At 50.5% G+C, this 24564-nt stretch overlaps 1 protein-coding gene across 3 annotated transcripts in view; it reads left to right on the plus strand.

Moving 5' to 3' along the window:
- Window positions 1–20515, plus strand: part of LOC115092869 (PH and SEC7 domain-containing protein 4-like) — a 138185-nt gene extending 117670 nt beyond the window's left edge. For all 3 annotated transcript variants that reach the window (XM_029604247.1, XM_029604245.1, XM_029604246.1), the window contains 5 exons: window positions 510–580; window positions 2235–2380; window positions 10677–10821; window positions 17800–17943; window positions 18352–20515. In XM_029604247.1, coding sequence (XP_029460107.1) covers window positions 510–580; window positions 2235–2380; window positions 10677–10821; window positions 17800–17943; window positions 18352–18606 — 761 coding nt within the window. In that variant the 3' untranslated portion in view covers window positions 18607–20515. The remainder of the gene's footprint in view (window positions 1–509; window positions 581–2234; window positions 2381–10676; window positions 10822–17799; window positions 17944–18351) is intronic.
- The last annotated feature ends 4049 nt before the right edge of the window (window positions 20516–24564 follow it).

Here is a 24564-nt window from a genome sequence, read left to right on the forward strand (position 1 = left end):
GATTTCATCGGCCTGTGTGTTTGTTAATGTGCTCGAGCAGGTGAGAGGCTTTTGGCCGGTGAGAAGCATCAGGCAGCTGCAAGCGATGCTGCTCCCTGAAAGGCCCTGATATCGTAGAGCTATAAATGAGTTTGCCCTGAAAGGGTTTTGTTCGTCTGCCTTTCCAACCCTCTCTCGTGCTGGCTGTGGAAAATCATCTGGTCCTATGACCCCCAACAGTGGGGAGATAAAAACCTTCCCCACGGCGAACCTGTAACTGGCTCAGCAAATCCAGCGAGGGTGCAGAACCCCTCTTTCTCTAGCACCCTCCCCATCCTCAGAGCCACACACACAGAGCCCGCGTGCATCGACCCCGTGGTGGGCCCACATCCTAACACCTGCTGTCCCCCTGTTGCTCTCTTTCTCTCATCCCCTGTCCCAGGAAAAGTGGCAGGAAGACATGCACAAAAGAGCCCTCGAGATGAATGGGGCCACTTTTGCTAATCTCAGCTCTTTCTTCTTATATCCAGCGCCGTGGGGGAAAAGAAGTTGGAAGGACTTTTATGCAGTGTTAAAGGGATTCCTGTTGTATCTCTTAAAGGTAAAGGCAAACTGTCTTCCCAGAGTTGTGCACCGAGAGTAATTACTGTGCTAAGGAAAGGTATTCGTCTGTGTGCCAGGGGCTTCCCGAACCTGTCCCGGCGACCCCCCTCCTCAAGCCGTTGCATTTTCAGGTTGTTCGCAGTGATTGTGCAGATGCTTCAGGTTTCTGTAGATCTGTCTCATGCATAGTCACTAGGGATATCCTGAAAACCTGAGAGGACTGGAGTCCACAAGGACTGGAATTTGCCTGTCTCTGTACCGAGCGCTGTTAAAAACACCAGGGGATAAAATGATAAACGACAAGGAATAATGAACCGATTTGATGGTCCAGGGCCACTTCTGAGTGCCGTCCTTTTGGGGGGATGGGGGGGGGGGGGCAACAGGAGCTGGCTCACAGTCCCCCGGGTGGAAATCCCACCCGTGGCGAAAGAGCAGGACACGTGCCGACTGGCTCAAGTGCAAGCTTGTAACTAGTTTCAAAAGGAACCATGGCTAGGGTGGCCTCCTCACCCAGGAGGCTGATCCAGTTGTGGTTTTGCTGCACTGCATACAGGGAGATGTAGTTCCTACTTAGGGAACTCAGAACTACAACTCCTCGCATGCAGTGGGGCAGAACCAGGCCTGGATCACCTTAACTGTGCTCCATACCTCTCAGCCAGAGGGTGTTGACTGTAATTGCAGGGTTAGATGGAAGGGGAGAGAGGGAGTAAAATAAGGGGGGTGGGAGGGAACTCCAGGCGGCAGTTACTAACTAGAGGCTCATGCTGCCGCAAGCCTTGTTGGGGCCGGTTCCAATAGAGCAGGAAGCCTCCCAGTCCTCTCCTGGAGGCACACTTAACCAGCCTATTTTTCGGCACAGCCACAGTGAATATGTATGACATACATTTGCTTAAACTGGGTTTCCATTGTATGCAAATTAAATCACATGCATATTCGTTACAAATATCCCGAAAATCAGACGGGTTAGGGGTGTCTCCAGGGAAGGACTGGGAAACACCGGCCTAGAGGAGCAAGAGGAAATTGTGAGGCCAAAAGAATACGTAGGTATATTAATAATCATCCCAGTATTGATCACAGCCCCGATGCCCTCTGTACGATCATTTTGATCAGATATGAAGGTTAGCAGCTCTAACACCCTGGCCCGCTCTGTGCTCAGCTTTCCCCTTTACTTCACCCCTGCCTGAGACTGCTTTCCTCTCTCTCTCTCTTGCCCTCCAGTACTAAATTGGTTAATTTGTCATAAAAGCCTTCGAGTACATGCCAAGCAAATCTCCCTTTCCTTTTGGTGAGGTCCTACCAGGAATCTTCCACCTCCCATCTCCTCTTGTTCCTGTTCATTTGGGTCATATCCTTCTAGCTAATCTCAGAATTCTTCTATAGCATCAGATTTCAAGTGCATGTATTTTGTTTAATATCCCTGGTTTCTCTTTTGTATCCTACCAGTAACAAGCTGCATGGACTCTTAGCCTTTTCTGTAGCTTTACATCCGAGCATGGTGCTCTTCGATAAGAGAATACCAAGAGTGCTCTCGGGTACACGTGTTCTGATCAGCTGATTCTTTCTTCTCGGTTGTAGCGTTTTCTCTTTGGTATATGCAGCAGCGAGGTTCTCAGTGACTCATGGGAGACCTGCCGCTCTTATCTCCCACACAGGATGAGTACAGAGCAGAGTATTCATATTCGGAGGAGGTGATCAGCATTCACCATGCTTTCGCCCAGAAAGCCAGCAAATACACCAAGCGGGCCAACGTCTTTCGCCTCCAGACGGCAGACTGGCGCGTCTACCTCTTCCAGGCACAGTAAGGACATTTCATTCCTTTTCTCTTATCCTGCTGTGAAAGAGGAGAGAGATGTGGAAAGGAGGAGGGCGGCATGGCTGAAGGGACACAGGGTTTCACAGAAAAGCAGAACCTGACAGCAGATAAGGATCCGATGGCCTATCTGAGCTGGCCAATTTTCTTCCTTTTACAATGCCACAAGTCCCAGTTGATCTCTGGCTTTCCCTTCCCTTCTTCACAATTAGGGATCCTTCGTGCTTATCCCAGGCTTTCTTGGGTTATGGAGGTTTTCATCTCTGGGTTGGTGAGCAGAGCTCTTGGGTGAGGTATGTGAAATCAGCAGATGGTGCACATCACTAAAAATACCTTCACAGTTTGGCATTCATTTTCACCAGCACTGGCAGTCTCAGAAGAGAGGCCAAAGACTGCACAGGCATGATGACTAAATTACCCCCTCATCCAGATTGAGGCACATTGGCATGGCAGGGTGAGAGAAGCTTATATTGCTGCAGCCTGTGCTGCACCGGTTCTGGGTTGGGCGATGTGTGTGAGTGTGTGTGTGTGTACACGAGTGTGAGGGAAACTCGCAGTGCTGCTGCCTGTGCTGTACCTGTTCTGGGTTGGGCAATGTGTGTGTGTGTGTGTGTGTGTACACGAGTGTGAGGGAAACTTGCACTGCTGCTGCCTGTGCTGCACCTGTTCTGGGTTAGGCAATGTGTGTGTGTGTGTGTGTGTGTGTGTGTGTGTGTGCACGAGTGTGAGGGAAACTTGCGCTGCTGCGGCCTGTGCTGCACCTGTTCTGGGTTAGGCAATGTGTGTGTGTGTGTGTGTGTGTGTGTGTGCACGAGTGTGAGGGAAACTTGCACTGCTGCGGCCTGTGCTGCACCTGTTCTGGGTTAGGCAATGTGTGTGTGTGTGTGTGTGTGTATGCACGAGTGTGAGGGAAACTCACACTGCTGCTGCCTGTGCTGCACCTGTTCTGGGTTGGGCAATGTGTGTGTGTGTGTGTGCACGAGTGTGAGGGAAACTTGCACTGCTGCTGCCTGTGCTGCACCTGTTCTGGGTTAGGCAATGTGTGTGTGTGTGTGTGTGTGTGTGCACGAGTGTGAGGGAAACTCGCACTGCTGCTGCCTGTGCTGCACCTGTTCTGGGTTGGGCAATGTGTGTGTGTGTGTGTGTGTGCACGAGTGTGAGGGAAACTCGCACTGCTGCTGCCTGTGCTGCACCTGTTCTGGGTTGGGCAATGTGTGTGTGTGTGTGTGTGTGTGTGTGTGTGCACGAGTGTGAGGGAAACTCGCACTGCTGCTGCCTGTGCTGCACCTGTTCTGGGTTGGGCAATGTGTGTGTGTGTGTGTGTGTGTGTGTGTGTGCACGAGTGTGAGGGAAACTTGCACTGCTGCTGCCTGTGCTGCACCTGTTCTGGGTTAGGCAATGTGTGTGTGTGTGTGTGTGTGTGTGCACGAGTGTGAGGGAAACTCGCACTGCTGCTGCCTGTGCTGCACCTGTTCTGGGTTGGGCAATGTGTGTGTGTGTGCACGAGTGTGAGGGAAATTTGCACTGCTGCTGCCTGTGCTGCACATGTTCTGGGTTGGGCAATGTGTGTGTGTGTGTGTGTGTGTGTGTGTGTGCACGAGTGTGAGGGAAACTCGCACTGCTGCTGCCTGTGCTGCACCTGTTCTGGGTTGGGCAATGTGTGTGTGTGTGTGTGTGTGTGTGTGTGTGTGCACGAGTGTGAGGGAAACTTGCACTGCTGCTGCCTGTGCTGCACCTGTTCTGGGTTAGGCAATGTGTGTGTGTGTGTGTGTGTGTGCACGAGTGTGAGGGAAACTCGCACTGCTGCTGCCTGTGCTGCACCTGTTCTGGGTTGGGCAATGTGTGTGTGTGTGCACGAGTGTGAGGGAAATTTGCACTGCTGCTGCCTGTGCTGCACATGTTCTGGGTTGGGTGATGCGAATGTGTGTGTGTGTGTGTGTGTGTGTGTGTGTGTGTGTGTGTGTGTGTGAAGCCTGCATTGCTGCTTGTTCTGTTGATACTTGGAAGACTTTGCTTTCAAGTAGTCAGTCTGGCATGATTCATAAGTAGTAAATTCACCAGAAGAGAAAAAAGACGGTGAAAGCGGAAAGTAAGAAGGATGTGGAGAGAAGGGAGGCTGAAGAGGGGCATACACTGGATGTTCCTCATCACAGCCATTGGGTTGGGCACTGCTCGTTTCCCTCTTGCCTTAAATGTTTGACCCCCCCCCCCCCCCTCCTCCTCCCCATAGGAGACTCCTATCTCTGTGAGGGAGAATGGGAGATCATCTTGTGATGTGTTGACCCTCCCATGACATGAAGATTTGGTATGGACAAAAGTCTAGAGACATCTGATATAGATGGAAGTCTAGAGGCTCTGTTGCTTTCCCTTCACTAAGGCCTCCATGCAAGCTTGGTCCCTTCACTGAGCACAGAGACTTTTATTCAATAAAAGTTGCTTTAGGTGGGACGATGAGCAGCACTGAGAGTATGCAGCTTCTCTGTTCTAGGACTTCCTCCACAGAGTCCCTCCAACAGAGCACAGGACACTCCCAAGTGAGAGACAGTGGAGTAGAGAGACTGTAGCAGGACACTCGTGAGACATGAGAGTAGGAGCGCTATACCAGGAGCACAAGCACAGAATGATTTCTGACAGAAAGTGCCTTAGGAGCCCTTATTATTATTATTCAGTCTTCACCTATCAAGCAGCCAAGTGAAATTCTCTACCAGTGCTGTGGGATGGAAGAACGTTCCACTGGAGGGTGTAATAATTGGGTATTCCCTGTATGTACCCGGATCAGTCCAGACTCCTGGGTTTTGCCTCCCCTCCAACAGATGGAGACAGATAAGTTTTAGCGGACTCTGTCCTATACCCCTAGGTGCCACCTACAGTCCGTCAGTATTTTTCTGTTTCCAGCAGATGGTGGAGGTACAAAACCTACAGTCTGTACTTAATTAGTGTAAAAAAAAAAAAAAAAGAAGACAGGGAGATTAATGGGAATTCTAGCTTAGTTCTTTACAAAAAAAGGTTTCCAGGCGAAGAGGATTCCTTTCAATCTCCAAGGGGGTTGTCAGGTCCAGAGGGGACCATCCCCCCTGATACTTGAGGCAGCTGAGGCTAGGGGTCAAGGGCCCTATTGCCAAGTCTGAACAGCACTGGGGTGATACTGGGGAGTCCAGCTCACTCACCCCAGGAGGACCAGGACCCATAGAGTACTGCTGGGCAAGTTTTACAAAAAAAAAGAGCATCTTTACTTTTTCTTACTCGGTTACTCTCCCTTCCCTTGCTACCGGGCTGGTCACCGCTGCCTGACTTTCGTCACCATTTTCCGCCTTTCCCCGAGATTTTTTTGCTTTTTTTCTCCTCTTCAGCGATGCCGCGAAACACTCTCTGTTGGGCATAGGGGTTGGTGCATGCGTGAGATTCGCACGACAGCCTTTTTTCGTTTTGTCTCCCCGGGGGGGAGGGAATTTGCTCAGCCGCCGGGGAAAGTGTTTTGAGCACCTGCAAAGGCTCTAAGGGGCTTGGGAGACTGCGGCAGCCCCCTTCTCCTGATCCATTCCTGCTGAGCGCGGGAACGGAAGCCATTTTGAGTACCATCAGGGCAGCCACGTGAGCCGCGGCAGGGGAGGGTGTTCTCCCGCCTTCATTATCCCCGCAGCAAATGGCCCCCGGGGGGGGGGGGGGACGAACCAACGGGGCATGGCTCAGGAGCAATGGAGGAGAGCCCCGAGGGGGCTTCAGACTCCTCTTCGTCCTCCTTTTCCTCTGAGTTTATCTTGCTACTCCATAAGGCCTTTAAGGCCCGAAGTCAGTAAAAAAGCATGGAGGAGATAAATCTTTTTTCAAGGTTCCAATTTCAAGTTCTCGCAAGCGGTCCAAATCTCGGGAGGGTGCTGGGTCCTCAAAGCTGAAGCACCCCTTACAGTCGGGGCCCCCCATACGGACACAGATTCTTCCTCAGAGGCTTCTGACCCAGATGCTCAGACCCTGCCATCCAAGCCTCCACTGGGGGTAGACGGGGATGCAGACCAGCAGCAGGATTCTGTCCGCAGCTTCCATATTGTGGAGGGGGACGACTCAAAAGTGATCCGCCTTTATAGAAAGGATGAGCTGGGCCTGCTTATCCCCACAACTCTGGGGGAGCTAGGCATCGAGGCTCCACAGGAGGAATCCCGGATGGGGGTCCATTGATCCGGTGATGTTGGGTCTTCGTGGTCCGACCACTTCCTTTCCTTTTCATTTCTCCGTCACTGACTTGCTGTTCAGAGAATGGGACACCCCTGACTTGGGGTTGAAAGTCAGTAAAGCAATGGACAAGCTATATCCTCTGCCAGAGGAATCCTTGGACCTTCTTCGAGTTCCCAAGGTGGCGACAGCCCTCAAGGATCTACAGGATAGAAAACTGGAGCTTCAGCTCAAGAAAATATTTGAAGTCTCGCACTAGGAGTGCGGGCTGCCATGTGCAGCAGTTTTTCTTTGAGAGCTGGTCTTCGATGGGTGCAACAACTACAGGCCAACGCCTCTCTGTAAGAGGAAGTAGCTCTTCAAGCAGAGTGCCTGGAGGCTGCGGTTGCTTATAGTGCGGATGCCCTTTATGACCTGTTACGGACATCTGCCAGGTCCATGGTTTTGGCTGTCTGCACGCAGGCTCTTGTGGTTAAGACAATGGTCTGCGGATGTTTCTTCCAAAGCTCAGCTGGGCTTTCTGTCTTTCAAGGGCAGGTTGCTTTTTGGAAAGGACCTGGAAGACATGATTCAATCTCTGGGTGAGAATAAGGTTCATTGATTGCCAGAAGATAGGCCCAAGTCGAGGGGCTCCTTTCCCTCTCGGTCTCGCTTCCATGGGAATCAAAGATTTTGAACGCCCCAGTCTTCGAGTTCCTCTTTTAAGCAAAATTCGAGTAGACAGCAGTCATGGTCCCAGTCCTTTCGAGGGTGGTGCTTCGGTAGAACCAGTAGCCCCTAATCTGCTATGGGAGTTAAGTCTCCACAATGAAGTGAGGCCGGTCCATTCCTCAGTGCCGGTTGTAGGAGGCAGACTGTCTCTGTTTTACGAGGAATGGGCCAAATTGACGTCAGATCAGTGGGTCCTCACCATGATAAGACAAGGCTATGCTTTAGATTTTGCACGTCGCCTTCGAGACCGTTTTCTGGTCTCCCCATGCGCTTACGAGGAGAAACATCGGGCGGTACAAGATACTTTTCAGCGCCTTCTCGAGCTAGGAGCCATTACGCCAGCTCCTCTTGCGGAACAGCAGAGGGGCCGCTATTCCATTTACTTTGTGGAACCAAGAAAGAGGGCGCCTTTCAGCCCATTCTCGATCTAAAACGGGTCAACAGATGCTTTCGAGTTCCGCGCTTCCGCATGGAGACTCTGAGGTCCGTCATTGCCTTGGTGCGCATGGGAGAGTTACTAATATCACTAGATCTGACGGAGGCATGTTTTCCATCCTGGGACATCATTATCAATTTCAAGCTCTGCCTTTCGGGCTTGCCACCGCACCCTGAACCTTTACCAAGATAATGGTTGTTGTGGCAGTGCAACTCCAGAAGGAAGGATTCTTGGTACATTCGTACCTGGACGACTGGCTGATATGAACGAAATCGGAGTTTCTCTGCCATTCGGGGGTACACAGAGTGCTTCAGCTGTTGAGATCACTCGGTTGGGTGGTCAACCTTGCCAAGAGTCATCTGGTACCCTCCCAGTCCTTAGAATTTCTGGGAGCCCTGTTCGACTCACAACAGGGGAGAGTTTTTCTTACCAAAGACTGCATTTCCAAGTTGCAGGGACAGATTCGAGACTTATTGTCCAAGCATCCTCCCAGAGTATGGGATTACTTGTGGGTCCTAGGGTGGATGACTTCCACTCGAGTTAGTTCCATGGGCCTTTGCTCATATGCATCCTTTGCAATCAGCATTGCTTTCCCGGTGGAACCCAGTCTCCGAGCAATTTCATCTGCCCCTTCCTCTTACAGATTCTGCACAGTCCAGTCTTGATTGGTGGCTCCTCTCGGACAACTTGAGCCACGGAGTTCCCTTGGTAGTGCCCGATTGGACAGTGGTTACCACGGATGTCAGCCTTTCCGGCTGGGGAGCGGTTTGTGTGGGGAAATCTGTGCAGGAGCAATGGTCGCAGGAAGAATCTCAATGGTCGATCAATCATCTGGAGACCAGAGCAGTATGTTTAGCGCTACAAGCTCTCCTTCCACTCCTCCAGGGGAAGTCGGTCAGAGTTCTATCTGACCATGGTGGCTTATATCAATTGCCAAGGAGGGACCAAAAGCCAACCAGTGGCGGTAGAAGCTCAACAGTTGATCAGCTGGGCGGAACAGCATCTGGTCAGCATTGCGGCGTCTCACATAGCCGGCGTTGACAACATTCACGTGGACTTTCTCAGTCGACCCCGGGGAGTGGGAATTGGCCAACGAAGCCTTTCAGCTCATATGCGACACGTGGTGCTCACCAAGCATGGACCTGATGGCAACATTCAGGAATGCCAAGGCCCTGTGCTTCTTTGGTCGGCACAGGGAAACAGGAGCGGAAGGAGTGGATGCCCTGGTTCTTCCTTGGCCAAAAAACGTCCTGGTGTACGTGTTCCCACCTTGGTCTCTGATTGGCAAAGTGCTACGATGAATAGAACTCCACCTGGCAGAGGTGATCCTAGTAGCTCCAGAATGGCTGAGACGTCCATGGTTTGCGGATCTGGTCAATCTAACAGTGGCAGGCCCACTGCAGTTTCGGGATCTCCCGAACCTTCTTCATCAGGGTCCCATCTGTTTAGAAGAGACGGATCGCTTTGTCTAGCAGCATGGCTTTTGAGAGGCAGCGTCTGAAAAACAAAGGTTATTCTGATGCGGTTGTGGCTGCGCTTTTGAGATCCCTGGCTTATGTCCGGGTGTAGAGAGTTTTTGAATCTTGGTGCGTGGAATGCAAGGTGTTTCCTACCCTGGCGTTGGTGTCCGATATTTTGTGTTTCCTACAGACCGGCCTGTCCAAAGATTTGTCGTGTATCTCCCTAAAAGTGCAGGTAGAAGCTCTCTGTTGTTTACGCGGTAAAATACGGGGGGTAGCATTAGCTGCGCTTCCGGATGTGGCTTGTTTTCTTCGGGGTGCAAAGCATTTACGTCCCCCGGTCAGGGATCATTGTCCTTCCTAGAGCCTAAATTTAGTTCTCACAGCTCTCTGTGCTGCGCCCTTTGAGCCTCTAAAAAGGGCGACATTGAAAGATCTAACGTTAAAAATGATTTTTTTCTGGTGGCTATCACATCTGCTCGTAGGGTGTCAGAGCTTCAGGCCTCATCCTGCAGAGACGGTTCCTTCTTTTCTTCCAAAGGTTGTATCCGCCTTTCATTTGAATCAATCGGTGGAGCTCCCGTCCTTTCCAGAAGTGGACCGGTCGGATCCCCTTTCTAGGGACTTAAAGAAGCTAGATGTTCGCAGGGCTTTGCTGCGTTATCTGGCAATTACAGTTTCCGTATGTCAGACCATCTTTTGTGCTGTGGGGTGGTCCGAAAAGAGGTAATATGGCATCTAAGACTACTATAGCCCGCTGGCTGAAGGAGGCTACAAGTTCAGCATATTTACTGCGTGGCAGACCCCTGCCGGTTGGTCTTCGGGCCCATTCTACCCATTCGCAGGCAGCCTCTTGGGTGGAGTGGCAACAAGTTTCGCCTCAAGAGATTTGCAGAGTGACTACTTGGAAGTCTTTACACACCTTCACGAGGCATTACGGGCTGGTTGTACAGGCCCCGGGTTCAGAGGGGGTTTGGAGAAGGTGTGCTCCGAGCAGGCCTCTCCGGGTCCCACCCAAACTAAGAAAGCTCTGGTACATCCCAGGAGTCTGGACTGATCCGGGTACGTACAGGGAAAGGAAAATTGGTTCTTACCTGCTAATTTTCGTTCCTGTAGTACCACGGATCAGTCCAGAGTCCCACCCACTTTATACATAGAGGTAACGGAGAGTCCGCTCGTTTCAGCATTTGTTTATTTTGGGTCTGCAGATCAGATTTTTTCACAGTGTTTAACGGGTTCTGTTTCCACTTGGGATTAGTGAGCCAATTCAGGAAAGGTATTAATTGTATATAGTTATTTTGGTTTTGAACCATTCTGCTTTGATACTTAGTAATACTGACGGACTGTAGGTGGCACCTCGGGGTATAGGACAGAGTCCGCCAAAACTTCTCTATCTCCATCTGCTGGAGAGGAGGCAAAACCCATGAGTCTAGACTGCTCCGTGGTTCTTCAGGAACGAAAATTAGCAGGTAAGAACCAATTTTCCTTTTCCCCCTCTTCTCATTCTCAGGAGCAGAGAGGAGATGAACTCCTGGATCGCTCGGATAAACTTGGTGGCTGCCATGTTCTCAGCTCCACCCTTCCCGGCTGCCATCGGCTCCCAGAAGAGATTTGTGAGGCCCATCCTTCCCACAACACCCTGCAAAAACTCCCTGGTAAGGCAGCGAACCTGCTCAGCCCTGCACCGAGGTCCCAGAGCATTAGCAGCAGAGGTGATCCTGTCCCAGTCCTGACCTTTTAAGAAAGCCCATCCTGATACATTTTGGTATATGGATAGAGCTAGATTCAAATGGAAGAAGCAGGACTACGAATGGGACAAAGAATTGAGCTGTAAGTTCAGAACACATGCAAGGCCCAGATATTGGGTCATTCGGCAGCTCTGCAGTCCTGTTGCGTATCTCAACCAGCAGGGGGCTGCATCACACCGTGTCATACAAGATGAAGGTCCGGTCCTGGCTTTCTAACTTCTAACCAAAATGCATTGGGGTGGGACCTGATGGTCAGTCTGTGGTGAGTATGCTGCTGCAGCCTTCCAAGATACCAGCACTGAGGACCTTCTGCCCACTGATGGGCACATACCACACAGGGTCCTGCAGCATGCTCTTCCCTTGGGATTACAATGGATTATTGGGAGATCTAGTAAATGCTGGCATAGATGTGGGGTCCGGAGCATGTCCCAAGGCACAAATTTACTGGAGTGAAACTACAGGGGTACATATTCAGCACCACTTAGCCGGATATGTTTTGACTTATCCGGCTAAATGGTGGCACCTGAAAATCTGCCCGGGATCAGCAGCCACCACTTAAAGTGGTAGGTGAGATGGGGGCGTAACAGGGAAGAGTTGGACTAGCCGGATAAGTTATCTGGCTAACTCTGGCTGGGCCGTAGACCTGTCCTAAAATTAGCCGGATAGACTTATCTGGCTAACATTTAGTTCCTGAACATACCCAGATCAGTCCAGACAAGTGGGTTTTATTCATCCCCACCAGCAGATGGAAGTAGAGAACAAAACTCTGGGCACTGCCACATATGCGAGAGTGCCACCTGCAGTCCCTCAGTATTTCTCTACCTCCAGCAGATGGTAGAGGTGCTAAACCTGCAGTCCTGACTGATTTGGATATTGTGAGGAATTCTGCTCCCCGAGGTGCCAGGTTCCTGAGAAGGGCCATCCCTCGGGTTGAGCCGGGACAACAGGGGGTTGGATACCCCTGCCAGGTCTCAGCCTGTGTTCCCGGGACCACTGATAGCCAGGGCTCTGGTTCTCTCGGTGGGGTCCGAAGCCCCTCCGCCTGCCTCTAGGATTAAGGGAAGTATCCCCTCATTTTTGTATTCGTTTAGCTTTGTAGCTTTAAAAAAAACAAAAAAAAAGGGGGGGGGGTTATTTTTGCTTTTAGAGTCTCGGCAGCAGCAGCTCAGAGAGGCTGATCCTTCTGTCAGGCAGCCAGCCCGGCGAGATCGTCAGGGGCAGGCTCCGAGGCAGTTCGGCCGTACAGGGGGATCAGGAGTGGTACCGGTTGTTTAGGAGGGTGGCCCCGGCTGGGGAAAGTGCCTCCTGATTGTTTTTAAGAGCTGCAATGACCGCAGCTCTTAAAAACCGCAGGTGTTCTGAGCACGGTGGCAGGGCTTTCGCGCTGGCGGGAATTTGCCGCGGCGGTGCGCCCTCTTTCTTCTCCAGCAGCAGTCGCGTGGTGTGCCTCTCCCCCCACCCCGCTTCTTCCCGTGGTGTGAGCTTTAAATTTTAGGATGACTGACAGGCCATTAGTGGAGGCTTGTCGGGCCTGTGGCGTTTGGTCGGCCTGCCTTGATCCCCTTTCCCTCTGTACGGTCTGTGCAGAGGGAGGAGAGGGGGTTTCTGCAAAGAGTCCAAAATCACGGCGAGATTTGCGGGCCGCGGCAGCATCGGGGGGACCCCTTGGGGAGGTCGCCCTTCCCGCTCAAGGGGACCAGGTTACGGGGGTTCCTCTTCGGGGCTCTGGGGAGTCCCCTCCGCTTCTTTCCCCTGCCATGCAGTCTTGGGAGGAGGATCCAGTTGGTCCGGGCCCCGGTAGTCCCGAGAGAACCTCGGGAGCCCCGGGAGGGTTTTCAACCGAGTTCGACCTGTTACTGCATGAGACCTTCCTGGCTAAGCAGACGGGCAAGCGATCTTTTAAGGACAGCCCAATGATCTCCACTAAATGTGTGAAGGGACTCTCGAAGAGTTCTGCGGGTTCGCGGGGCCCATCTCAGGGGCTTCGCCCAGCGCGTTTAGATTCCGATTCTGAGGATTTGGATGATTCTCAGGGAGATGAAGATAGTTCTGCGGCGGGAGATCTGGATGCGGACCCTGCGGGTGGAACGACCCCCAGGATCCAGGGGACCCTACGCTGAATCCAGGTGCCTCTTAGGGCCCGGAGGCTGATGGCAATGACCTACGGGTGATATGCCTCTTTAAGAGGGAGGAGCTCCGACCGCTTATCCCCCAGGTGTTGGAGGAGTTGGGGATCAAGCTCTTTTTGGAGGATTCGGATAACTAAGGGGTTAATCCGGTGGATGACCTTCTGAGACCTCCCAGCACCTTTCCCATTCCTAAGAAGGTCCAGAAGTTGATTAACCGTGAGTGGGAGTCCCCAGACTCTGGAATGAGAGTGGGCAGAGCCATGTCGAAGCTTTAACCGTTGTTGCAGGAACATTTGGATACCCTCAAGGTCCCGAAAGTGGATGCGGCAGTTTTGGCAGTCACCAAGAAGACCACCATCCTGGTCGCTGGCGCCTCCGCCTTGAAGGACATTCAGGATCAGAAACTGGAGGTGCAGCTCAAGCGGACCTTTGAGGTTTAGACTAAGGGGTTGCGAGCGGCGGTATGTGCCAGTCTGATGCAGCGAGCCTGTTTGTGTTGGATCCAGAAACCGCAGGAGCAGTCTGCCTCTGGAACTCTTTCCCCAACCCAGGCGGCTCACCTAGAGGCGGGGATCGCCTATGGAGCCGATGCCTTATGCGACCTTGTGAGGACCACTGCTCGGGGTATGGTCTCGCTGGTAGCAGCCAGATGTCACTTGTGGCTGCTTAATTGGTCGGCAGATCTTTCGTCGAAATCGCAGCTGTGTAATCTGCCTTTTAAGGGCAAACTGTTGTTTGGTGAGGTCCTCGACGGCTTATGAAGTCTTTGGGGGGAACAAAAGGCAATAGACTTCCAGAGGATAGGAAGCCTACCCGGAAGCCTTTCTCCACCCGGTCCCATTTTTGGGACCCGAGGCGCTTTCATGCTGGCAGGACAACAGGGTCCCCAGTCCCGAGGCAGTCCTCAAATAGACAACAGGTCTTTCGGGGTTCCGGAAGAGCATCTAGAGGGGGGTCCGCCCAGGATGCGGGTGGAATCAAATCCTCCCAATGAGATCAGGCAGGTCCACTCCTCACCTTTCGTGATCGGGGGCAGGCTGACCCGTTTTTACGAGGAGTGGACCAAGATTACCTCCGACCAGTGGGTGCTGGACATTGTCAGGGAAGGTTACGCCTTAGAGTTTTCTCGTCCTCTTCAGTCGGTTTTTCTGGAGTTGCGCTGTCTTTCCCGAAGCAAGGGGGGCAGCAGTCCAAGAGACTCTTCAGCGGTTATTAAGCCTGGAGGCAGTGGTCCCGGTACCGGTCTCCAAACAGGATCAGGGCAAGTACTCCCATCTATTTCATGGTACCAAAGAAAGAGGGCACCTTTCGGCCCATCTTGGACCTCCAAAAAGTCAACCAGAGTTTGAAGATGCCGCGCTTCCAGATGGAGACATTATGCACCGTGATTGCGGTGGTCCGAAAAGGAGAGTTTTTGGCGTCCCTGGATCTCACTGAAGCTTATCTTCATATCCCCATTCGGCAGGAACACTAGAGGTTCCTCAGGTTCAATGTACTGGGACAGCACTTCCAGTTTCAGGTCCTTCCCTTCGGTCTTGCCACAGCCCCTCAGACTTTCACAAAGGTGATGGTGGTAGTGGCAGCAGCCTTGAGACAGGAGAGAATTTTGTTACATACTTATCTGGACGACTGGCTGATCAGAGCAAAGTCGCAGGAGGAGTGTGTACGGTCTGTAACCCGAGTGAGGTCCCTTTTGGATTCGCTGGGCTGAATCGTCAATTTACAGTCACCTGGTGCCTGCTCGATCCCTGGAATACTTGGGTACCCGCTTCGATACTCAGCAGGGCAGGGTGTTTCTCACAACCGACAGGGTGAACAAGATTCAGGCGCAGATAGCACATTTACTTCGTATACCGCTGCCCAAAGTCTGGGATTACTTGCAAGTTCTGGGATCGATGGCGTCCACTTTGGAGCTGGTGCCTTGGGCGTTTGCACATATGCGGCCCCTGCAGAGAGCGTTGTTGTCCCGCTGGAGTCCCCTGTCAGAGCAGTATTTTCTGACTCTGCCTCTGCCGCCGGTAGCCAGGTCCAGTCTGGCCTGGTGGATGGCATGGAGAAATCTGGAGAAGGGGATGCCCCTTGAAGTCCCGAACTGGGTTGTCGTCACTATGGACGCCAGTCTTCAGGGCTGGGGTGCGGTGTGTCTGGGCAAGTCAGCTCAGGGTCTCTGGTCGACATTGGAACAGACCTGGTCTATCAATCAGTTGGAAACAAGAGCGGTCCACAGAGCCCTTCTGGCGTTTCTACCCATGGTCCGTGCTCACATGGTATGAGTGTTCTCGGACAATGCGACCACGGTGGCCTACATCAATTGCTAAGGGGGGATCAAGAGTCCTGTGGTGGCTCAGGAGGCTCAGTTATTATTCTCATGGACAGAGCTCCATCTCAAAGGGATCACCACCTCCCACGTCGCAGGAGTGGATAACATCGAAGCGGATTATCTCAGCCATCAGCAGTTGGATCTGGGGGAATGGAAACTGTCCTCGTAAGCCTGGGACCTCCTCTGTGCCCGTTGGGGGATTCCTCAGTTGGACCTCATGGCAACGAGTCTCAACGCAAAGACAGAAAGGTTCTTCAGTCGCTGGAGGGCGTCAAGGGCCGTGGGGCTCAATGCCTTAGTATGCCCGTGGTCAACCGGAGTGCTACTGTATGTCTTCCCTCCGTGGCCACTGATAGCGCGGGTTCTCAGAAGAGTAGAAGCTCATCTGGGTCCGGTAGTTCTTGTGGCTCCAGAGTAGCCACGACATCCATGGTTTGCAGATCTGCTGTGTCTGGCGGTGGACAGGCCGCTCCGCCTTGTCCACTTGCAGGACCTACTTCATCAAGGCCCCATATTTTCGGATCATGCAGATCGCTTCTGCCTCATGGCCTGGCTTTTGAGAGGCAGCGATTGCGTTTGAGGGGATATTCCAAACCAATGATTGCTACCCTCCTTCAGGCGAGGCGTCCTTCTACTTCCCTGGCCTATTCCAGAGTATGGAAGGTTTTTGGGACTTGGTGTGAACAACAGGGATTGGATCCCCTTAGCGTTTCCGTCTGTCTTGTCTTTTCTGCAGTTGGGCTTATCCAAAGGATTGGCCCACAGTTCACTTCGAGTTCAGGTTTCGGCTTTAGGTTGTCTCAGAGGGTAGGTTCAAGGACAGGCTTTGGCTACCCATCCAGATTTGGTCCATTTTCTTCGGTGAGTTAAGCATCTACGTCCACCTCTTCGCAAAATATGCCCGGAATGGAATCTCAATTTGGTATTGCGGGCACTCTGTGAGGAACCTTTTCAGCCACTAGGTCATCTTTAAAGATCCTGACCTTGAAAACTGACTTTTTGGTAGTCATTTGCTCGGCTAGGAGGATTTCGGAACTGCAGGCGCTTTCTTGCCATGATCCTTTTCTCCAGATTTTGTCTGACAAGGTGTCCTTGCAGACAGTGCCTTCGTTCCTTCCTAAGGTGGTGGTGGTGTCTGTATTTCATGTGAACTAGACGGCAGAGCTGCCAGGTTTCCCGGATTGGGATCGAGATTCCTCAATGGGGAGGGATCATCTTTAGGATGTGTGTTGTGTCTTGTTGCGATACTTGAAGGTCACCAATTCTTTCCGACGCTCTGATCATTTATTCCTCCTTTTCGGTGGACGCAAAAAGGGAGAGAAGGCGTCTAAAGCTTCTGTGGCTCGTTTGTTAAAAGAGACTATTTCCGCTGCCTATGTATCCAAGGGCCGTGCGGTTTCGGTGGGGCTTAGAGCCCATTCGACTCGAGCTCAGGTGGCATCGTGGGCCGAGTGTCAGCTGGTGTCTCCTGAGGAGATATGTAGGGCCGCAGTTTGGTCCTCGCTTCACACTTTCACTAAGCAGTATCGTTTGGATGTGCGGGCCCCGGAGACAGCTCCCTTTGGGGAGGGTGTTCTGCGAGCAGGTCTTTTGGGTTTCCGCCCAGTACATCCCGCTTGTCTGGAATGATCTGAGAATGTACAGGAAGGAAAATTGGTTCTTACCTGCTAATTTTCGTTCCTGTAATACCACAGATCAGTCCAGAGGCCCACCCTGGAGATCTATGCCGAAAGACTGCTTGTTCTGCTGCTGGGTTCTTATTAGCAAAGCTTCCTTGATTGGTTGTGATTCTTCACATGTTTTTACAGTTTAATGTTTTTTAGTTTGGCTATCCAGTTCAGGGGTATCCATTCCTAGGGGCTTAGTTTGCCCACTTGTTTAATTATCTTGGCTTTGGTATCGATCAATACTGAGGGACTGCAGGTGGCATTCTTGTATATGTGGCAGTGCCTAAAGTTTTGTTCTCTACCTCCATCTGCTGGTAGGGATGAATAAAACCCACTTGTCCGGACTGATCTGTGGTATTACAGGAACGAAAATTAGCAGGTAAGAACCAATTTTCCTATAACTGGGTATACTCAGTGGCGCAGCCGTTAAGTTTATCTGATTAAGTAGCTCAGCTGCATAGCAGCTGAATATGGACCTCTATGAAATGAATCTGGAACAAGGAACATCTTAATGAGCCAATGATGTTGCTTTTGAGAATACTGGTTGGGGGGAGTGTTTATGCTTTGGTTAAAGGCGGGATGTTGGGAGAACAGTACGATACAGAGGAAACAAGAGCTATGTTTAGCATGTAGCACTGCACGTTCCGTTGATTGGTATTACATTGTTTGATCAAAGTCCTGATAAATACCTGCCTGTTCAGAAAATGCTGCCTTTGAACCCAAAGCAGCGTAGGCAGAGGTGTGACGGCATTTCTTCCTTTGCGCACAGGAAGATCAGCGGCAGTCCCACGAGTCCTGGATGGACACGTTTACAGATGATCTGGCCGATCACCAGAGGAAGCTCCCGGATAAGAAAAGCAAAGCCCGAGACTGGGAGGAATACCGCATGAAGGAGGAATACTTACAGTATGAGGTGGGGGCACTGGGAATTAGCAGCTCTCTAGTATACTGCGACAACGCGTTCTAAGGCTGAGGTGCATTGGCAGGGCTCTGTGTATGAGTCTCAGTACTGGAATAGCAGAGGGTGCTGCAGGGCAGGAGTGAGGTGCATGGGGGTCTCGGTACTGGAATAGAAGTACTGTCAGTCTGGCACCCTGCATGAGCACTGAACTATTGCTAGGGAAATAACGTTAACAAAAGCACAGAAGGCCAGAGTTAGTCTACCTTGCTTGCTACCACTCTGATTTTCCTAATACAGCTTGAACTCATGGCCCTTTAGCTAGTATTCTGTGGCCATCCTCAACCGCCTTTGCTGCTTGGGGAATCCCTGATTTGAACTGTAATACATCTGTGGTTTCTTGTGATCTCTCCTTGCTTGCAGAAAATTCGTTATGAGACTTACGTAAAACTCTTGGATGTGAGAATCAGCAGCAACACCGAGGATCTGGAGAAGTGGGAGGCCCTCCTATCAGAGAGCAGAGATGGCCTTGAGGACAGTTTAGGTCTGAAAAAGTCACACTCCAGCCCCTCTCTGAACCAGGAACAGCCCACTGTGGTGATCAAGGTGAAACGTAATATCTCAGAACGCAGGACTGTACGCAAGATCATCCCAAAAAGGAACAAGAACCTTGTTTAACGCAGTGCATTCTGCTTAAGAGCACTTTTTCTCCTTGCAAAGACTTGAATGCATCGGCACAACAGGCACAACTGTCTGTGTCTTGTACTTCAGTGTACAGGGACTTCCTCTCACGTGAGAAACAGTGAAAGAATACAGTTTGCACCTATAGGGAAATATGCTGGAGAGCTGCAGTTGCAGTGTTATGCCACAAGGTGGTGCTGTTGCCAAGCTTATAGGATGCAAGTTTCTTTTTGAGGCAATAGAGGACCCCTCAGCACTATCCCACTCCTTCAAGCACTATACCATCCTCTAAAGAACAAGCAGCCGAAAAAAAGTCAGTAGTTCAAGGTACACATGATGAGTGTAGGTTCCTGGCTCTGTCTAAAGTACCGATTAGGCCCTCCACTAGCATCAGAATGTCTCCCCTATGAGGAATCATTTTGCAGGCAGAGAAGCTTGCCTTCTCCAGTGCAGTGAGTGAGCTCCAGGCGTTCTAGCTCCTGGAAGAGACTCCTGCACTTTGCCTTCCATGGAGAACAGTGCTGAGCACCTTCTGTCCCCTCCTTCCTTCCCCTGATAACCTGCTGCTGGCATTTACAGTATGGCAAGAGAATGCTTCATGAGTCCCAGCCATTCCAGATTTTACTCTGAGCTTTGTTAGCCATATGTGGATAATAAGATGCCTTTTCGCTCTATCTTTAACATAAGAACATGCCATACTGGGTCAGACCAAGGGTCCATCAAGTCTCCAAGGGAGCATCCTGTCTCCAACAGTGGCCAATCCAAGTCACAAGTACCTGGCAAATACCCAAACATTAAATAGATCCCTTGCTAATAATGCTGGCAACAAGCAGTGGCTATTCCCTTTTGACTGAGGGTAAAAGAAAGAAAAAGGTTTGTGTGCTTATTGAAAATCAAAGTAAGAACTGAAATGGTCACACTGCTACCCAATGAAAGTCTTAAAATACTCCTTGTCCGTGGCCAGGATTGTGGGGTTGATATGGTACTGATAATGATGGATGGAAAGAGAGAATTCATTGACATCCCCCTCGTGGTTCTGAAACTGGAAAATTTAGTAGATGGCGCTACCTTTAATTGGTCAGATATAAGAGTAATCAAAATATATTGTAGTACATGAGCTTTGTTGAGGCCTTAAAAACTTAAATAGCATCTTTGAATTACTGTGCATTGAACCAACGGATAATCTACTGAGATTCCAGTTTTGTCCCTGAGGTCCGGGGATGGAATGTTCCAGAGGTAGCCACCCCTCTTACAGTCAGCCTGGGTGTCTTCCGAGATCATCCGCGCTGTGTCCGCAGCAGAGCGGTGATATTGGAATGCACTCGACTTAGTAGGAACCGGAAGCACTGAGACATCATTGGCGCTTGCGCTACTACAGAACAAAACAGCTGCTCCTGGCAATAGAGAGGGGCCCTTGAGTTCTGATTGTATGTCTGTCCGGTAAGGAGTCCCCCTGCAGATTCCCCTGTGGGGTAATCTCTACATGGGGAGAAAATCAAGTACACCGGCCATTTGAGCCCCGGTGTGAGTGTGATGTCACCCAGGTCATTTGACTGTTACAGCCCAGCAGAGTAGGGAGGGAGATGGGAGTGTGATATGCCCACAGGATAATCCCTCTAGGTCCCTGAGAAGGCTCAGGTCATCCCTGTTAAGTATACCTTCAGTTACACCCTGACGATTTATTTAAGGAAGGTTCTGACTTTTTTTATGTTTCTAGGAAACCACAGTCTTGTATGGTGGTTTGCAATTGTGCAATCGAGTTATCGCTTTGATAGCTTCTCTCTTGTTATATTGTACTGAAAGAAAGGTTCGAAGCTTATCCAGCGGCTTGAAAGAATGTTTTTCATCCATTAGGATCTTTAAGAATTGCTGTGGTTTATTTTTATTAAAGATATATTTTAAGTAACTATTTTTTTTCTTTGAATGGTGCCAGAGATCCTCAGTGATAGCAGACGTATTTGTTCTCTCGACTATGGTTACAGTAAAAGTGACACAGCTACACAGTGATTTACCCAAAGTGGATAAAAGTGATTTCCTACAGGGCTAAAACTGGGGGTTGGGATTAAGGTTCAGACTTGAGGTTAAGATCAGAAATTGGGGTTAGGGTTAAGGATTGGAATTAAGATTAGAGGTTACAGTAAGGGACTGGTGTTGGGATTCAGGTTAGGAGATAAGGTTAGGGAAAGGGGTTATTGGTTAGGACTAGGGGTTAGGGTTTGAAATTAGGTTGGAAGTAGAATTAGGAAAAAGGGGAAAATTAGGGGTTAGGGAAAGGAGTTGAGATTGGGGTTGGAAATAGGTTTAAGGGAAGTGGTAATAGAATAGGGGTTGAGACTGAGTTTAATATTAGAAATTGGGATTAAGATTAGAAATTGGGGTTAGGGGAAGGCGCTATATGTTAGGGGCTGGAATTGAGGTTAGATTTCACAGGGATTGTGTTGGAATTAGGCTGTGTGGTCAGGTAGGGACAGGGTTAAAGTTAGGGTTGGAGATAAGGTTAGGGATAGAGTTCAGAGGTTAGAGGTCCCTCCAATAGCAGTGACCACCTTCCCTCCCACCCCAGAGCTCGGTTATGTCACTTCCGTAACATGCTCCATCCACACTAGTCCTGTGGGACAGAGTCTCCAGCACTGCAGCCTAGGCCTGGCCCAGCCCAGAATCCGACTCCTTTAATAAAAAAAAGCAGGACTACGAATAAGAGGATTCTTTGAAGGTGAAAGATTTGGATAACGGTCATACAGGCATCCAGAAGCAGTTCAGAATTGTGAACTGCTTTGATTTTTCAACTGAGCAAATGTCGTTACTCCAAATAGCCAGGAATGTTGCTTTTATTAAATCCTATGGTTTTCGGAATCTCACTTTTTAAATTCCTGTTCATACCCGAATCAGTCCAGACTCCTGAGGATTATGCCTCCCTTCCAGCAGATGGAGACAGAGAAAGTTTCACTAACACTACCATATATCCCGGAGTGCCACCTGCAGTCTCTCAGTATTTCTCTGTCTCCAGCAGATGGAAGAGAGTGCTATCCATGCAATCTGAAGAAAAGAATATATAGATATAAAAAGAAAAAAAAAAACCTGGTCGTCGGGGAGTGGGACAATCTGGAGATAGGCCTGAAGGTAGGCTGGGCAATGACAAGATTGTATCCATTGCCTTATCCATTGCCAGATCCCTAAGGTGGATGCCTTGATGTCTGCGGTCATGAAGAAGACTACCATTCCTGTAGTGGGTTCAGTGGCGCTGAAGGGCATACAGGACAGAAAGTTGGAGATTAATCTCAAAAGGATATTCGAGGTGTCTGCGCTTGGCATTCAGATGGCAATGTACAGTAGTTTCATGCAGAGGGCCAGTTTGCGCTGGATGCAGCAGTTACAGGCTACACGATTGCTGTCACTGTCGGAAGCCAAGCAGGCGGGTTGTCTGGAGGTGGCAGCAGCTTATGTAGCGGATACCTTATATGACCTCATCAGAACTTCTTCGAGAGTCATGATGTCTGCAGTTGAGGCCAGAAGTATCCTTTGGTTAAGGAACTGGTCAGCGGATTTGTGGTCTAAGTCTCGTTTGGGAGCCTTACCCTTCAAAGGGAAAGCTTCTGTTTGGTAAAGACTTAGAGGAGCTCGTAAAACGTCTCGGTGAGACTAAGGGGCATAGGCTGCCAGAAGATACGCCCAGAGGAAACAGAAGTTCTTTTGCTGGGCAGGCCCAATTTCAGTCAAACAGATGGTTCCGGCAGGGTAGGCCCTCAGTCGAGGCAGAAAGCTGGGCAGAGAGGGTCTCAGCCAGGGTTCTAGTTGAGCCAAGTCCACCCAATGAAGTGAATCCAGTCCACTCCTCACTTCCTCCAGTTGGAGGACGTTTGACTCTATTTTACAAGGAGTGGGCCTAAATCACAGTGTGATAAGGGATGGTTATGTGTTAGAATTCTCTTGTCTGCTAAGGGACTTGTTCATGGTGTCCGCTTGTACTTCGATTTTCGAGAGAAAGGTGGTTCAGGAAACCGTGGAACGGTTACAGGCGCTGAGAGCTGTAGCTCCTGTTCCAGTGGAGGAACAAAGGATGGAAAAGTATTCCATATACTTCGTAGTACCGAAAAAGGAAGGGTCTTTCTGTCCAATTTTGGGATTTAAAAAATAAGGTGAATTTTGCTCTCAAGGTTCCTTGTTTTCAAAACGCTGCGGTCAGTGATTGCAGCAGTGCGCAAGGGAGAGTTCCTGACATCTCTAGACTTGACTGAAGCTTACCTGCATATTCTGATCCATCCAGATCACCAAAGATTTCTGCGCTTCATGATCCTTGGAAAACATTTTTAATTTTGCGCCATTCCGTTCCGATTGGCAACGGCACCAAGAACGTTCACCAAGGTGGTGGTGTTTGTGGTGGCGGGACTCAGAAAAAGGGGCATCTTGGTTCATCCATATCTGGATGACTGGCTCATCAGAGCAAAGTTGGAAGCCCTTGGAGTCCAGGTGGTGGCTGTAGTCTTGGAGCAGTTGAGGTCACTGGTATGGGTGGTGAATATGGCAAAGAGTCATCAAAACCTGTCTCCAGTTCTGAAATTTTTGGGAGCAAGGGGTGATTAGTTGAGTTGTGGAACAGTCTCGACTCAGGCCTCGATGGTCCACTTTTTTGCCTTTTTGCAGAAGGGGTTGGTGAAAGGCTTGGTTTTCAACTCTCTGAAGGTTCAGTTTGCGGCCTTGGACTGGTCGCGAGGCAAGGTATGCGGTGTGTCACTGGCTGCCCATCCAGCTGTAGTTCGCTTCCTTCACAGGGCTAAACATCTGCATTCAAGTTCAGAAAATATGTCTCTCATGGAATCTCAATCTGTGTTTGGCTCCTTTTGTACCTTTGAAAAGATCTATATTAAAGGCTCTGACTTTGAAAGTGTTGCATATCCCGGCTGAGGCAGGCCTGCGACCGGCTCTACTCACCCCCGACACCCAGGTTCCGGACCTGGCCCTTCCTCTTTGGCAGCTCCACGGCCTCCTCCGGTCCCAGTTGGGTCTCCCCTCATGCGTCGAGGGGAGACGCTGCCACCACATAGTTCAGTCTGTCTGCCTTAGACGGGCACGCGCGCCTTCCCCAACTTTAAAGGGGCCGTGGTGAGAAACCTTCCTACGGCCCTGGATGATGACATCCTCGGGCCCTGCTATTTAAGACAGGCTCCGCCATCCGGTCTTTGCTTTGGCAACAGGTCTCCATGCTTCCAGTCGTGTACTTAGTTGCTTCGTGTTCCTGTTCCTGTTCTGGTACCTGTCCTAGTTCCAGTCCTGCGTTCCTGTTCCAGTCCTTGTGCTTCAGTTCCAGCTTCCTGTTTCCAGTTTACCCTTTGGACGGATTTCCTGGCTTGACCCTCTTTTGTTCTTGACCACAACTCAACTAATCTATATGTTAGAAAAGTAAAGAAAAGCAAGAGAAAAATGAAACCTATCTGGTTCTCAAAGGAGGTAGCTGATAAAATTCTCTGGCTTGACCCTCTCTTGTTCCTGACCACGCTTTGGATGGATTCTCTAGTTTGACCCTCGCTTGTTCCTGACTATGCTTTGGATGGATTCTCTGGCTTTGACACTTGCTCGTTCCTGACCAGGCCTTGGACGGATTCCTTGGCTTTGACTCCTGTTCAGACCTGACCTTATCTTCAGCCGCCTGCCCTGACTCCAGCTTGTACCTGACTTTGCCTTCAGCTTACTGTCTGGTTCCCCACGGCTAGCGTCAACTCCACCTCGGGCTAAGGGTCCACCTCCGCAACAGAAAGTAGTTTTTCTGGTAGCCATTTGTTCCGCCTGGAGGATATTGGAACTGCAAGCATTTTCGTGCAGAGAACCTTTTTGAAGATCTTGGATTCTGGGGTCTCTTTGAGGAAGGTACCCTCTTTTCTTCCGAAGGTTGTGTCAGCATTCCATTTGAACCAGACTGGAGCTTCCTGCCTACCCAAATTTGGACATGTCATCTCCACA

The sequence above is a fragment of the Rhinatrema bivittatum genome, chromosome 5, assembly GCF_901001135.1.
Source record: "Rhinatrema bivittatum chromosome 5, aRhiBiv1.1, whole genome shotgun sequence".
In the NCBI taxonomy this organism is placed as follows: Eukaryota; Metazoa; Chordata; class Amphibia; order Gymnophiona; family Rhinatrematidae; genus Rhinatrema; species Rhinatrema bivittatum.